This window comes from Chelonia mydas, chromosome 2 (genome assembly GCF_015237465.2).
Source record: "Chelonia mydas isolate rCheMyd1 chromosome 2, rCheMyd1.pri.v2, whole genome shotgun sequence".
NCBI lineage: Eukaryota > Metazoa > Chordata > Testudines > Cheloniidae > Chelonia > Chelonia mydas.
In genome coordinates, this window is record NC_057850.1 from 119,537,169 (window position 1) to 119,550,499 (window position 13,331).

General features: G+C 39.8%; 1 protein-coding gene across 8 annotated transcripts in view; it reads right to left on the reverse strand.

Annotated features, from left to right (window-relative positions):
• The window catches only part of RELCH (RAB11 binding and LisH domain, coiled-coil and HEAT repeat containing), a 119,902-nt gene that overhangs the window by 11,458 nt on the left and 95,113 nt on the right, over positions 1-13,331 (reverse strand). For all 8 annotated transcript variants that reach the window (XM_043540211.1, XM_043540210.1, XM_037893271.2 and 5 more), the window contains 4 exons: positions 12,223-12,361; positions 11,491-11,607; positions 10,571-10,659; positions 3,030-3,100 (listed from right to left, as the gene is read on the reverse strand). In XM_043540211.1, the coding sequence (XP_043396146.1) occupies positions 3,030-3,100; positions 10,571-10,659; positions 11,491-11,607; positions 12,223-12,361 (416 nt within the window). The remainder of the gene's footprint in view (positions 1-3,029; positions 3,101-10,570; positions 10,660-11,490; positions 11,608-12,222; positions 12,362-13,331) is intronic.

A 13,331-nucleotide genomic window follows, 5' to 3' on the forward strand; every position in this document is an offset into this window, starting at 1 on the left:
GTGGCTGCTGCTGGCTCAAGCTAAAAGGTACAGAGGGCACAGAGTGAAGAGAAAACCCTGGTAAAGAGTGCTCATTTGCAAAACAGGGGCTTCTCATTGTGAAATGAAGTTAGGACTGGCTGAATGGGTTTTTCATGTTTATGGTTTTCAAACTCTACTAAGGAGGTACTGTGGCAGACTGTGCGGGGGCCAAGCTAAGCCCTCTTATCACAGGTGCTGAAACCAACGCTTATAATGGTGCACAGATTCTAGGAGTGATTCACTAGCAAACAGCTACTATTAAAAATGCTTTACAGCCAGGCCCACAGCTTCTCCTCCTAGTCCTACCCAAAAAGACACCAGGGATATCTCTGAACGTGTCCACTTTTATCTTTTGTCTTTTCAGTTTCTCATTCTTCTCCGGTCAAAGTTTGTGTCACCTCTGCCTTCCTTATCTTTTCTCTGATCTATTTTTTCTGTTGTGTTGCTCTGCGCCTCCTAGCCCTTCACTCTGATTGCTTTCCCCTGTTCCTCCTGTCTGGTTTTCTACTACTTTTCCTGAAAAAGGAGAACGTGCCTGAGGCTTTAACCACAATAACCAGTGCTTTGTCACCAAAGCAGAATAATGGCTACTTCCCTCTCCCTCCCTTGCTGCTTTGTTGCCTATTGTGTTGCTCCTCCACCCTCTGCTACTTTTCACGAGCAAATGAACATTAAGATCACTGAAGAACGACTGTACTTTGAATTATTTCATTTCATGCCTGGTCCTCTCTCTCCCCCAATTCTGCCGATTTCACCCAGAGGAATGGGAAGAGATGGAGGTAGTGAAGGAGTACAATGAAAGGTGAAGAGTGCACAGTGAAATAAAGCTCTGAAAGGCTACTTCCTTGGTTTCCGTTTACTAATGTAGCGTGGCACATGGCAGGTTTGAGCCTAGAAAATATACTAGTTACTAGCCCAATATGATCTCTGATATCTTTAGCCATATTGTTAAGAGAGCAAAAAAGGTACAAAATTTTAAATGCTGCTTTCTTTCTGCAAAGATTATAAAGTCTTTGAATTTATTCTCCCTCATAAGAGGTATCTATGACTAGCCACGAAAACAACAAGGAGTCTGGTGGCACTTTAAAAACTAACAGATTTATTTGGGCATAAGCTTTCGTGGGTAAAAAACCCACTATGCCCAAATAAATCTGTTAGTCTTTAAGGTGCCACCGGACTCCTTGTTGTTTTTGTAGATACAGACTAACACGGCTACCCCCTGATATATGACTAGCCAGAATCAATTCACTGTTCATATGCTACGACCAGTACTGAGAAAAAAGTTGGCTTAGAACCTAGGCATTGTTTAAAGTCTCGGTGGACTCAAAGTCAAGTCTTCAAGTGTACCTTCAAGTGTTGGTCTGATGCTAACCTCTGCAAGATTTGTTCAATTCTTGTTATATGATCTATTCACTATCAGCTACAGACAGTGCACAATATCGTAAGCACTAATAGCCATGTTCAAGGGGCTATATCAGATGTGTTTGAAGCCTATTCTCCTCCACATCAAAAATAGTTCTATTCAACAACATATATTTACAAACTCCGTCTTTCCTAATTTTCAAAGTGATTTGAGAATCAAGCCTTGTTACCTTGAGAAGTAGTTTTACCAATATTTTACAGATAAGGAGAGAGAGAGAGTTTAAGTGACTTGCCCAGAGTCACACTGAAAATCAGTGTCAGAGCTGGGAACTGACTCCCAAATCTCTTTCTTTGCCATTTGATGATTTTCTCTTTATAAGCCTTTCCAGCCAATGCTGCTGAATTCCCACAATTTAAAGCAGGGGTGGGCAAACTATGGCTCGGGGGCCGCATCAGGCCCTCTAGACATTTTAATCCGGCCCTCAAGTTCTTGCCGGGCAGCGGGGTTCAGAGCTTGCCCTGCTCTGGCGGTCCAGCCAGAGAGTGGGGTCAGGGGTTTGCCCTGCTCCACGTGGCTCCCAAAAGCAGCGGCATGTCCCCTCTCTGGCTCCTACATGTAGGGGCAGCCAGGAGGCGCTGCATGATGCCCCTCAGCTCCCATTGGATGGGAACTACAGCCAATGGGAGCTGCAGGGGTGGCGCCTGTGGATAGGGCAGCGTGCAGAGTCGCCTGGTCATGCCTCCATGTAGGAGCTGGAGTGGGGGACACGTTGCTGCTTCTGGGAGCTGCTTGAGGTAAGAGCCGCCTGGAGCCTGCACTCCTGACTCCCTCCTGCACCCCAACCTCCTTCCCCAGCCCTGATCCCTCTCCCGCCCTCCAAATCCCTCCGTCCCAGCCTGGAGCAACCTCCTGCACCCCCAACCCCAGCCCCACCCCAGAGCCCACAGCCCCAGCTAGAGCCCTCCCCCCTGCACCTGAACCCCCTGCCCTAGCCCAGAGCCCCCACCCCTCTTTCCCAGCCCAGAGCCCCCTCCTGCACCCTGAACTCCTCATTTCTGGCCACACCCCAGAGCCCGCACCTCCAGTCAGAGCCCTCCCACACCCCAACCCCCAATTTCATGAGCATTCATGGCCCGCCATACAATTTCCATACCCAGATGTGGCCCTCGGGCCAAAAAGTTTGCCCATCCCTGACTTAAAGGGTCTCATTTACTATGCTGAAAAAGTTATTCAGTCCTGAAAATAGCCATTTACTGTGTCCAAAAGTATTTCTTCCAGTAGCCAGTTAGCATCTATGTCTTATTAGACACAGGACAATATTTCAATTATTGCTTCTGATGGGTCAGAAGCATAAGAACAAAACAACATGCGAAAACAAGAACTTCATTTCCACCAAGTAGATGAAAGTGCACTGCCCTACATTTTATACTGGATACAGCAACAACCACAAACTGAGTTTGGACAAAGTTCCTGAAATCTGCTTCTAAATATAGATTATGTCAAAACAGGATTCACAGGTGCAAGCCTTGGACTAGAGAACGGCACAGCACTCAGGAAGACACCCACAAAATTCTTTGACCATTATTTAAAACAAAAAATAAAAAAAGGCTGCTCCCCCTTCCCCAAAAAGCAGTGGATGCCTTACCCTTGTGGTTCTTGGACAGTCTTGTTTTCCACTTTCTGTTCACACTCCTTTATCATGGAGCTTAAAATAACCTAAAACCACCAAAGAGGAAAATAGGATTTGAAAGGTATGTTCTTCTAATGTTAATATTTCTGGTTAAAACTAAACCAAACCCCCTCTAATTCTAGCACAAGCTAAGAAAGAGCTAGAATTTTAAAGGGTGCATTACATTTTCAAGCGCCTTTAAAATGCAAATAACTAATGACACTGTTCTGTGGTTACAAGCATCAAGACTATTTAGAATGTTTCAAGGAAGACATTTTTATTTAGATCGTTACTGTGTTCAAAGATGCCTTTCTTGTAATGAATCAAAGCACAACCACTCTAATTTTTCATCTTAGACCATAGCTTTACTTCATTTTTCAACGTACATTTATAAAAAACTTACATTTCTGTTCTTTACAGATTTATCTTGATAATTAATTTGCATCTGCCTGCTCAGTTCTGGCTTATAGTGTTAACCCTTAAAGTTATTGTTAGAGGTATTGTGTACCAAAGTAAAGATGACAAAAGTTGAGATGGTATCCTGTGCTACTTTTCTTTTATAGAAAGGAAGTGTTATTGTAAGCTGGTGCATCATTACAATAGTGTCTGCAAGTGTTGCTATAAATTGAGGCCTGTGGGCACCTCCTTTAAAAATTCTTATTTTACAGGTTTACACATAATCTTTAAGACTGAATGTGAAAAAAGCAGTCTGATGTTTCTGTATTTCTAAAGTGAGGAAACATTCTTAATTTGTGTCTGTGTGTGTGTGCGCGCGTACATGCAAACGTTAGGCATTGAATGTGGCTGATTGAAAAGGAGTCAGTTTTAGCAGAGATCCTGTGTTCTGGAATAAAGCATACAATACATTTGTCACAGATAATAAAAATGAAAGCTGAAACACTAAGGTATTGTCTTTAACAAAACAGAAAAACTGCAGTTGGAACAGTTATGTAAATCAGTAATAATGCATGGATTGACATTAAAAACGTATCTTATATCTAGTGCACAAACTAATCACCTGAAGCTTTCACTGGCTCATGGCTTGGCAGAAAGCCAAGGACTTTCCTTGATTCACTTCTTGGTTATTGAGTTAATCATAAAGCCTCAGATATAGCCAAAGCCTGATGAAATCATTCATCCCTTCCTAAAGGATGAATGGTAAAATATGCAACAATAAGGTGCCTGCATCAAAAGAGTCACCATCGCTACCAATATCCTTGCTGGCAGTCTCACAGAGTGTTTAAGGATAGAACAGGGCTGGAGATAGACACAAAATTTACTGAAGTTCTCAGAGCCATGTTATCTCAGCAGATCCACACCATTGGGAGCATACACCTGAGTGTCAGAAGTCTTGGCACCATTAGGAAAGGAACAATCATTGGGGCCATATGCACACATAGGTCCAGTCCTCAACTGTGGTGTGAAGTTATCTGCAGGACTGAGGTTCTGGTTGACTTCAATTATTTTGAACATACTAGTGTTGGAGGACTACTAAATATGAAAGTATGAACGTGCAGAGGCAATATACTCAGAACTCCAATTAAAAGGTAAGCAGGCTTCCTATCTTGATCAAAAGTGTATTAAAATTTCTAAACTGTACCAGTTATAAGTTATATAAGTAAAAGAACAAAATCTTAAATGTATTCGGATCTACAGATATATAAAAGAGCACCTAGCCAGGGCTCCATATGCTTTCCAGAATAAGGAACCCCTCACTAAATACCTGATCAGTAGCCTTGTCCCACTTTCTCCAGCCTTAATACTTTGAATAACCACAGTTGCCATGGTATTGGCTAAGAGAGGTATGGGTTAATGCAGCAAGGACCTAAACATTTTATGACTTTATAGGTAAAACACCTCTGCAGATGCCTTCTCAAGAGATTGATTCATAACTAACCCCATGGTAGAGAGCTGATTACTTACATAACATAAGAACAGATACTGGGTTGGACCATTGGTCCATCTGGCCTAGTATCCTGTCTTGACAGATGCCAGATGCTTCAAAGGGAATGAACAGAACACGGCAATTTACCCTCTATTGACACCTCAATCTGGGACAATTCCTCAGATACGCCACCTGCTAAGAATGGCTTTTCACATCCGATGCAGTGAAGACTGAAAAGAATTTGTTTAGCTTCTCCACAACAGCCTTGTTTCCCTGGAGTGCCCCTTTAGCATCCATCGCCAGTGGCCCCACTAGCTGTTTTGCAGGCTTCCTGCTTCTGATGCACTTAATTTTTTTTTTTAATGTTAGTTTGTGTCTTTTGCTTGCTGCTCTTCCAATTCTTGTTTGGTCTGCCTAATCATACTTGTACACTTGACTTGCCAGCGTTTGTTCCTTTTTATTTCCTTCAGTAGGATTTCACTTCCAATTTTTAAAAGATATAATTTTATCTCTGCCTCTTTTACTCTGTTTAGCCATGGTGGCACCACTTTTGGTTCCCCCTCCCCCCTTTTTTTTTTAATTTGGGGTATACATAAAGTTTGAGCCTCTATTATGGTGTTTTTAAAAAAGTTTTCATGCAGCTTGCAGCCATTTCACTCTTGTGACTGTTCCTTTTAACTTCTGTTTAACGAGCCTCCTTATTGTTGTGTAGTTCCCCTTTTTGAAGTTAAATGCTACTGTGGTGGGATTCTTTGGAATTCCCCCCGCCCTCCCAAGGATGTTAAATTTATTTACATGATTACCGAGCGGTTCAGCTATATTCATCTCTTGGACCAGATCCTGTACTCCTCTTAGGACTCAATCAAGAATTGCTTCTCCCCTTGTGGGTTCCAGGACTAGCTGCTCCAACCAGCAGTCAACCGTGTCTTGAAATTTTATCTCTGCATCCAATCATGAGGTAAGATGTCAATATGGGGATAGAAAATCCAGTAATTGGGGATTTCAACTGTTTTTGTAATCTCTCTAATCTCCCTGAGCATTTCATCATCACCATCCTGGTCAGGTGGTTGCAAGAATATTCCTACTGCTATACTCTTATTATTCAAGCATGGAATTTCTATCCATAGAGATTCTGTGGTACTGTTTGATTTATTTAAGATTTTTTCTATAGTTGACCCTATGCTTTCTTTGACAAATAGTAGCACCACACACCAGTGTGACCTACTCTATCATACTGATATATTTTGTACCCTAGTATTACCATGTCCCATTGATTATCATCATTCCATCTAGTTTCTGTAATGCCTATCATAGCAATATCCTCATGCACTCAAGTTTACCAGTCTTAGTATTTAGACTTCTTGCATTTGTATACGAGCACTTATTACATTTTTCAATATTTAGTTGTCTTAAGTAGAGGACTTCTTTCCCAAAACAAGTAGGGAAGAAATAAAAATGTAAATATAGTGTCATGTGGCAGCTTTAGGAATTTCAGAGTCAGAGACATTTCTCAGACGCTGCCTAAAACCAAGTGGAACTGGCCCACAGATCATCTGGCATAACGACACAGGATTGAATACAAGCCTTTTAGACAATTTGAACAGAGAGCGATTCACTCCTGAACTTGTTCCTAAATGTCACAAGCAATCTGATGTTAGCCAAATAGTTCTGTCCAATCCAGATAATAACTCAATAACAACAAACTCAGGAAGTCTAATTATGCCTAGGGAAATTTGAAAGATTTTGGGGAAGACTGGGTGAGTATGCGGGTCTACTAACATGGGATCAGAGGCTACACTAGAGGAAAGACCAGATCTGTGTTCATCCATGAAAAATAAGGCATTTGATATTATCCATCAAGGCAAACATCTGCCATAGGATGGAGCATGACAACCGATTTTAGAAACCCTGTTTCTTGGAGATCTTAACGATATACCAATGTACGCTGACTCTGGAGCTTGTGACTTCATCTAGCAGACAAAAGCAACTCTCTTGCAGACCAATGAGCCAGGGAAGAGCGAAAGATAAATGTACTATTGTCAAAGACATGCCCTTGTGATCCAAAAGATCACACTGGTGTCTGAAGTGGTATGTTGGACAACATGGCCACAGTTGATAGAAAGCCAAGTCATTGACGAACAGGTCTCAAGATCGAATTGCTCCAAGTTATGACATACTAATATGAATCTAAATTCTTCAGTCTTTTCCAGATCATGAGAACCAAATTTGCGTACACAAGTTCTTTAGCTTCAATTTAAAGCCGTCTTATTCAACCTAGCAAAGCCCTAAACCTTACACATTATGTAAACTAATACATAAACCTAAACAAAACTAATTGGTTCCACTACATGCAATGATGGCAACACACAATCTTTTACCTTAATCCTAGATATGTTCCTCAAAAAGTTACTTTTTCAGATAATATAAGCCATTACTGAATATGATAAAATGGTTGAGAGGAAATGAAACTAGACACAACTTTCATCTGCTGCAGCTTTTTAATTTATCTTTACTTTTTGTAGACACAAAATCATTCAACTCTTCCGTGCATACACTGATTGACCCATGCCAGACCCTTTCCAAGAGCACTTGGGGTAAGGGAAGTGCAATTCTTGTCACCTCTGACTGATGTTCAGATTATTACTGTCACTCCTGACTCACCCTTCCGAAGTCAGATTCTTTCCTTCTAAGGCTAGAAAGTCCCCCATTTTAATATTCTTCACCTCTAATTCTATTTTCTTATATAAGATACACATTTTATTAACCATTAACCAAAATCAGAAAAAGATACACCAAAGTTTATTAAAATATAAACAAAGCCAGAAGCAGGGTTTATATTATTAAGTATTAAAGAGCAGGCCTAAAACTCCTACAGAATAGAGTCTCATGGGATTCCCCCATGGTTGAATTCTGTTGCAATTTAAGCCCATTGCTTCTTGACCTATCCTCACAGGTTAAAAAGAACAATTTTTATCCCTCCTCCATTTTGTAACAACTTTTTATGTACTTGAAAACTGTTAAGTCCCCTCTCAGTCTTCTCTTCTCCAGACTAAACAGACCCAATTTTTTCAGTCTTCTCTTATAGGTCATGTTTTCTAGACCTTTAATCATTTTTGTTGCTCTTCTCTGGACTTTCTCCAATTTGTCCACATCTTTCTTGAAATATGGCAGCCAGAACTGGACACAATATTCCAGTGAAGGCCTACTCAGTAGAGAGTTGAACGGAAGAATTACTTCTCGTGTCTTGCCTACAACACTCCTGCTAATACACCCCAGAATATTCACTTTTTTGTTTTGCAGTGGTGTTACACTGTTGACACATTTAGCTTGTGATTCACTATGACTCCCAAGATAACTTTCTGCAGTACTCCTGCTTGGTTGAGACGGTGAAGTCAGAGGGTGGGATATTTCCCAGGGAATGCCTTACTGCTAAATGATGAACTAGCAGTAGCCTCACACTCTACAAGGCAGTATCGAGGGAGGGGAGACAGCATGGCAGACAGAGACACACAGTGTGTGTGTGTGTGTGTGTGTGTGTGAGTGTGTGTGAGTGAGTGTGAGTGTGAGTGAGAGAGATGTGCATTTCCCCTTTAAGTACGCTGACCCCACTCTTAAGTACACTGCCTTGTTAAGTTAATCAGCAAACTGAGACCACCACTGCTGCCAGGAAGCTCCCTCCATCCTGAGCCCTGTCGTGTGTTCCCCCTGCTCTATGGAAGACTGGGTAAGCGGGGTGCAGAAGTAGGGGGACACCCGGACATTAGCCCCACCTCTTACCCCCTACCCTCTGCACAACAAGCAGGAGGCTCGGGGAGTAGCTCCAAGGCAGAGGGCAGGAGCAGCACATGGCAGTGGGGGGAAGGACAGCTGAACTGCCGGCAATTGATAGCCTGCTGGGCGACTGCTGAACAGGAACTTAGGGGAGTGGGGAGCTGATGGGGGGCTGCTGGTCCACCCTGGTTCCAAGCCTCCACCAGCTAGCTGCAATGGGCTGCTCTTCCTGCAAGCAGTGGACAAAGCAGGCGGCTGCCAAACAATGTTATAACGGAGCATTGCACAACTTTAAACAAGCATGTTCTCTAACTGATCAGCAACGAAACAACATTAACCGGGACGACTAAGTGAGGAGTTACTGTATGCCCTTCCTGCTTGACTGTGAACCACTGACAACTACTCTCTGAGGATGCTTTTCCAACCAATTATGCATGCACCTTACAGTAGCTCCATTAGGGTTTTATTTCCCTAGTTTGTTAATGAAGAGGTCATGCACGACAGTATCAAAACCCTTACTAAAGTCAAGATATACAACATCTACCACTTACCCCCATCCACAAGGCTTGTTTCCTTGTCAAAGAAAGCTATTAGTTAGGTTTGACATGATTTGTTCTTGACAAATCCATACTGACTGTTACTTATCACCTTATTATCTACTAGGTGTTTGCAAATTGATTGCTTAATTATTTGCTCCATTATCTTTCCAGGTACTCAAGGTAAGCTGACTGGTCCATAATTCCCTGGGTTGCCCTTATTTCCCTTTTAATAGCTGGGCACTATACTTGCCCTTTTCCAGTTCTCTGGAATCTCTCTTCCATGACTTTTCAAAGATAATTGCTAATGGCTCAGATATCTTCTCAGTCAGCTTCTTGGATGTATTTAATCAGGCCCTGGTAACTAGAAAACATCTAACTTGTCTAAGTAATTTTTAACTTGTTCTTAGCCTCTGATCTTATCTCATTTTCGCTGGCATTCACTATGTTAGACGTCCAATCGCTACTTACCTTTTTGGCCATTTCCACATTTTCTGTTATCGTTGTCCCCCCCTCATTAATGTGCCTACCCGGTCCTTCGTTTTCCTCTGACTTCTTTCCTTCATGTCTCGAGCTAGTTTAGTCTCATTTTGTGCCTTGGCCTTTCTAATTTTGTCCCTACGTACTTGTATTATTTGTTTAAATGTGTGTATAGTTCTCTTTTAGCCAAGTTACATTTATTTTAAAGCCTTTTCTCAAGTCAGCCCACATAGCCACCTGATCATTTCCACTGCTTTCCTGTGAACTCCCTCCAATTTATCAATGTTTTGGGTAATGAACTGCAGAAATGAACACTATTGCCAAATAAGGGAGTTTCCAGAGCTGCATTTCAAAATTTTGCAAGTCTTTTTGCTGCCATATTGCCCTACAAACATGTCTCATTTGCTCGATCCTTTCAGCATTACTGCTTTCCAAATATCTCCCTTCTATTGAGTTTGTTTCTAAAATGTGTTGTGGCTCCTAGTTTTAGTAGATCTTTTTTGACTGTTTAAGAAATGGCACGTGGTAGGAACAGCGTTTTCTTCTCCCACTTTCATCAGGAAAAATAAATCAGTTTGTGCTGAAAATCTTCAAGTTTTCAATTTTTTTGTACTGGAGGATTTACTCCAATTTTAGAAAATAGTTTTTAAAAAATCCTTTCAGTTTACACATATCAAGAGGACATTAATTTTTTTCTAACAAGAAAACTATGCTATGATATACATTTGAACCAATAGTCACTACTGACTACTGTAATGCTAACTACTTAAGGCTAAAGATTAAACATCTCATCTATCTATTGCCACCTGTACCTCAAACCAGAATGGTAACTTCAGAATGCTCACCTCATGCTCTGGTGAGAGATGTTCCATGTCAGTTCGTAAACACCTGAGTCCAGGCAAAAAGTGATTGACCATTAAATCCTCTGAAATGACTAGCAGGAAAGCAGTTAAGGCATTTAAAAAAATAATCATCATTTGATGTTACATGGTTTTATCCCAAGGCAATACGCAAACAAATTACTTAAAGATATATTAACATTTATTCTAATTGTTGTGAAGTGTTTCACAGGTCTTGGTTAATTTTAGCAATTTGATATTAAGTGACCCAAAACAGAGTCAAAATGAGAATAATAAATTACAGAAGAATTAAATGTAAAAAAATTTAGGGCCTGATCCTGGATAACCGCAGGTAGGTAGCACCAGGTTCAGAAGAAGGTAGGGCGAGGGAAAAAGAATGGAGCCGAGACTGGGCTTAAAATATTTTTGCTACGACATGTTTTACTGTAACACGTTCATTAAACAAACATGACACAACACAAAAATAAAACAGTTTCAGTGTCTGGAATTTAACTGGAATAGTCCATTGCTATCAAAAACTGTTTTTATTCCCTATGTTATTTTTGTAACAGGTATGACAAAGGGAAGTAATGGTAAATATACATATGGAAAAGTACCTGAATCAATCTATGTCACTACTATCATTATGTCAAAAGGATGCTAAATGAAGGGGAATTGAGGATGGAAGGAATTGAAGCATGATATATCTACACAATTCTCTTTAGGGTTCTTCCCTACCCCAAAAGCAGATTTAAAAAAATAAATTTCAGTTCTATCTATTGTGAATATCTGCTTTTTAGATTATTGAGAAACTCACATACTATTATTACTACTCCAAGGGAGCAAGCTATTTTGTAATTCCCAAATATTAAAAAGCAAAAGGATGAAAACAATTAACAGTTAAAAACATAACCACACAAGGATACAACAACAAGAAAGAGCACTATAGGCTTCAAACAGATGGGTTGCAATGTCCAGTCTCTTTGAATCCACAGACTGCTGGTTGTTGACCAAGGCTAATTTGTGTAAGTGCGGAATAACAACTGGAAGAATAAATATTTGAGTCAAAGTATTATTTTACATGGACTTTCACAGGCTTTTCTCCCATAAACACTAACTTGTGAAGAAGTTTCTTTTTTTGCAGCAGCCTTTATGATAAAATTATAAGCAATTCCCACCCTCCTTTTATGCAACAGGAATGGCACCAGACTAAGTTGTTAAGGAGAAAAATACAATGTACTATAGCCTCTTGAAAAAGTATTTGTCAACAGTTGTCAAAGAGGTATCTGTGATGGAAACAAATATCTGAAATATCTCAGCAACCAAGGTGTGGTAACGGCCGGTAAAATGATGGCTTCCAGTGGGACTGCTAGCGGGGTTTCAATTACTATGTTGCAAATGTATTTCAAAGAAAATGGCAGAATATTGGATCTTGAATTAAAAAAAAAACAAGTATTAAAAACACTGCTCACATTATATATATCTGTGGAATATGAAGAGTTGTAAATTTATAGAAAACATTTCTCAGCATGAATTGATTTAATATTATTTTTCACATTCTGCTAATGCTCTCTATCAATGTTACTCTATTTAACAAACACTAACCAACTTATGAAGTTATTTTTAGGTAAGGAACATTCACTTAAGTTGCAGCTTACATTCATCTCTAAATCTCGGCTCAGCATTAGGTCCGACTCTTCCAAATGTTTTTATGATCTCTGTGTGTAAAGAATGTTGGTCTTGATACTGAGGATCTTCCAAGAAAGAAGCCAACTGCATTTTTACTCTTTCCAGTAGCTTAAATATTCACAAAAAAAAGTAAAAATTAACAAAAAAGGTGTCAGAAAACTTCAGTCACTTAGAGTATATTTCTGTTTTCTATCCATTTTCAGAATTGCTTACAATATTGATTTTGTTGTTGTTAATCTAGTATTCTTCTCTATTACAGCATATTTTAAACTCCTTTTCTGTGTCCTGCCTTTTAGGATGCTATCACAATGTCTTACTTGATTAAGGGAATTGTTCCATATACAGATTTGCCCAAAGACTCCATTATTATGTTTCCTTACTCCCAATTATTTTCATTTTTTTATTTAGTTAGAACTGAAGTATTAAATGCCCTATCAATATTTTAAATATCAGAAATAGCCTGGTGAGAAATGGAGGGAAGGGATGTGGGCAGAGGGAACTACTTTACAAATAATTAATGAAATTAAAGAGAGCACATGGATGGACAAAAAAGACCAGAAAAAAAATTAAAAAGCATTTTACATTATCAAAACAGATAAATATTATGTACAAACTGGAAAATTTTTCTGCACTCAAACTTGAAAGGACTGAATAGCATTTAAAAGCATTCAGATAAAAAGTAAAGCAACATTCTCCTGGTAAGAGGTCTTCTATGGTAGGTTTCTGGATGACATATAACCTCTATGTTACAAAGAGAGAGTTTTATAATAGGAGCAATTAATATACTTATTTCAGATAGTTAACCAAGGACTTTTTAGCTAAATGCAATATATAACATGAATTCCAAACTACGAAGTTGCTACTTATCCATCTTCCAAAAACTGTACTTGTGAGTCATCACTGACTTCTTATTCACATTTCCTCAAACATATTATTTTAGGATTTAAGAACATGTTGAAATTACAGGAAGAATGCAAGCTCTGCAGAAAGTTGTGTGCGCTTTTTATACCTCTTATTGTACACACACTAAGCAAAATGAAGTATACATCCTCCTGCTGGCAGATACGCCTAACTTTTG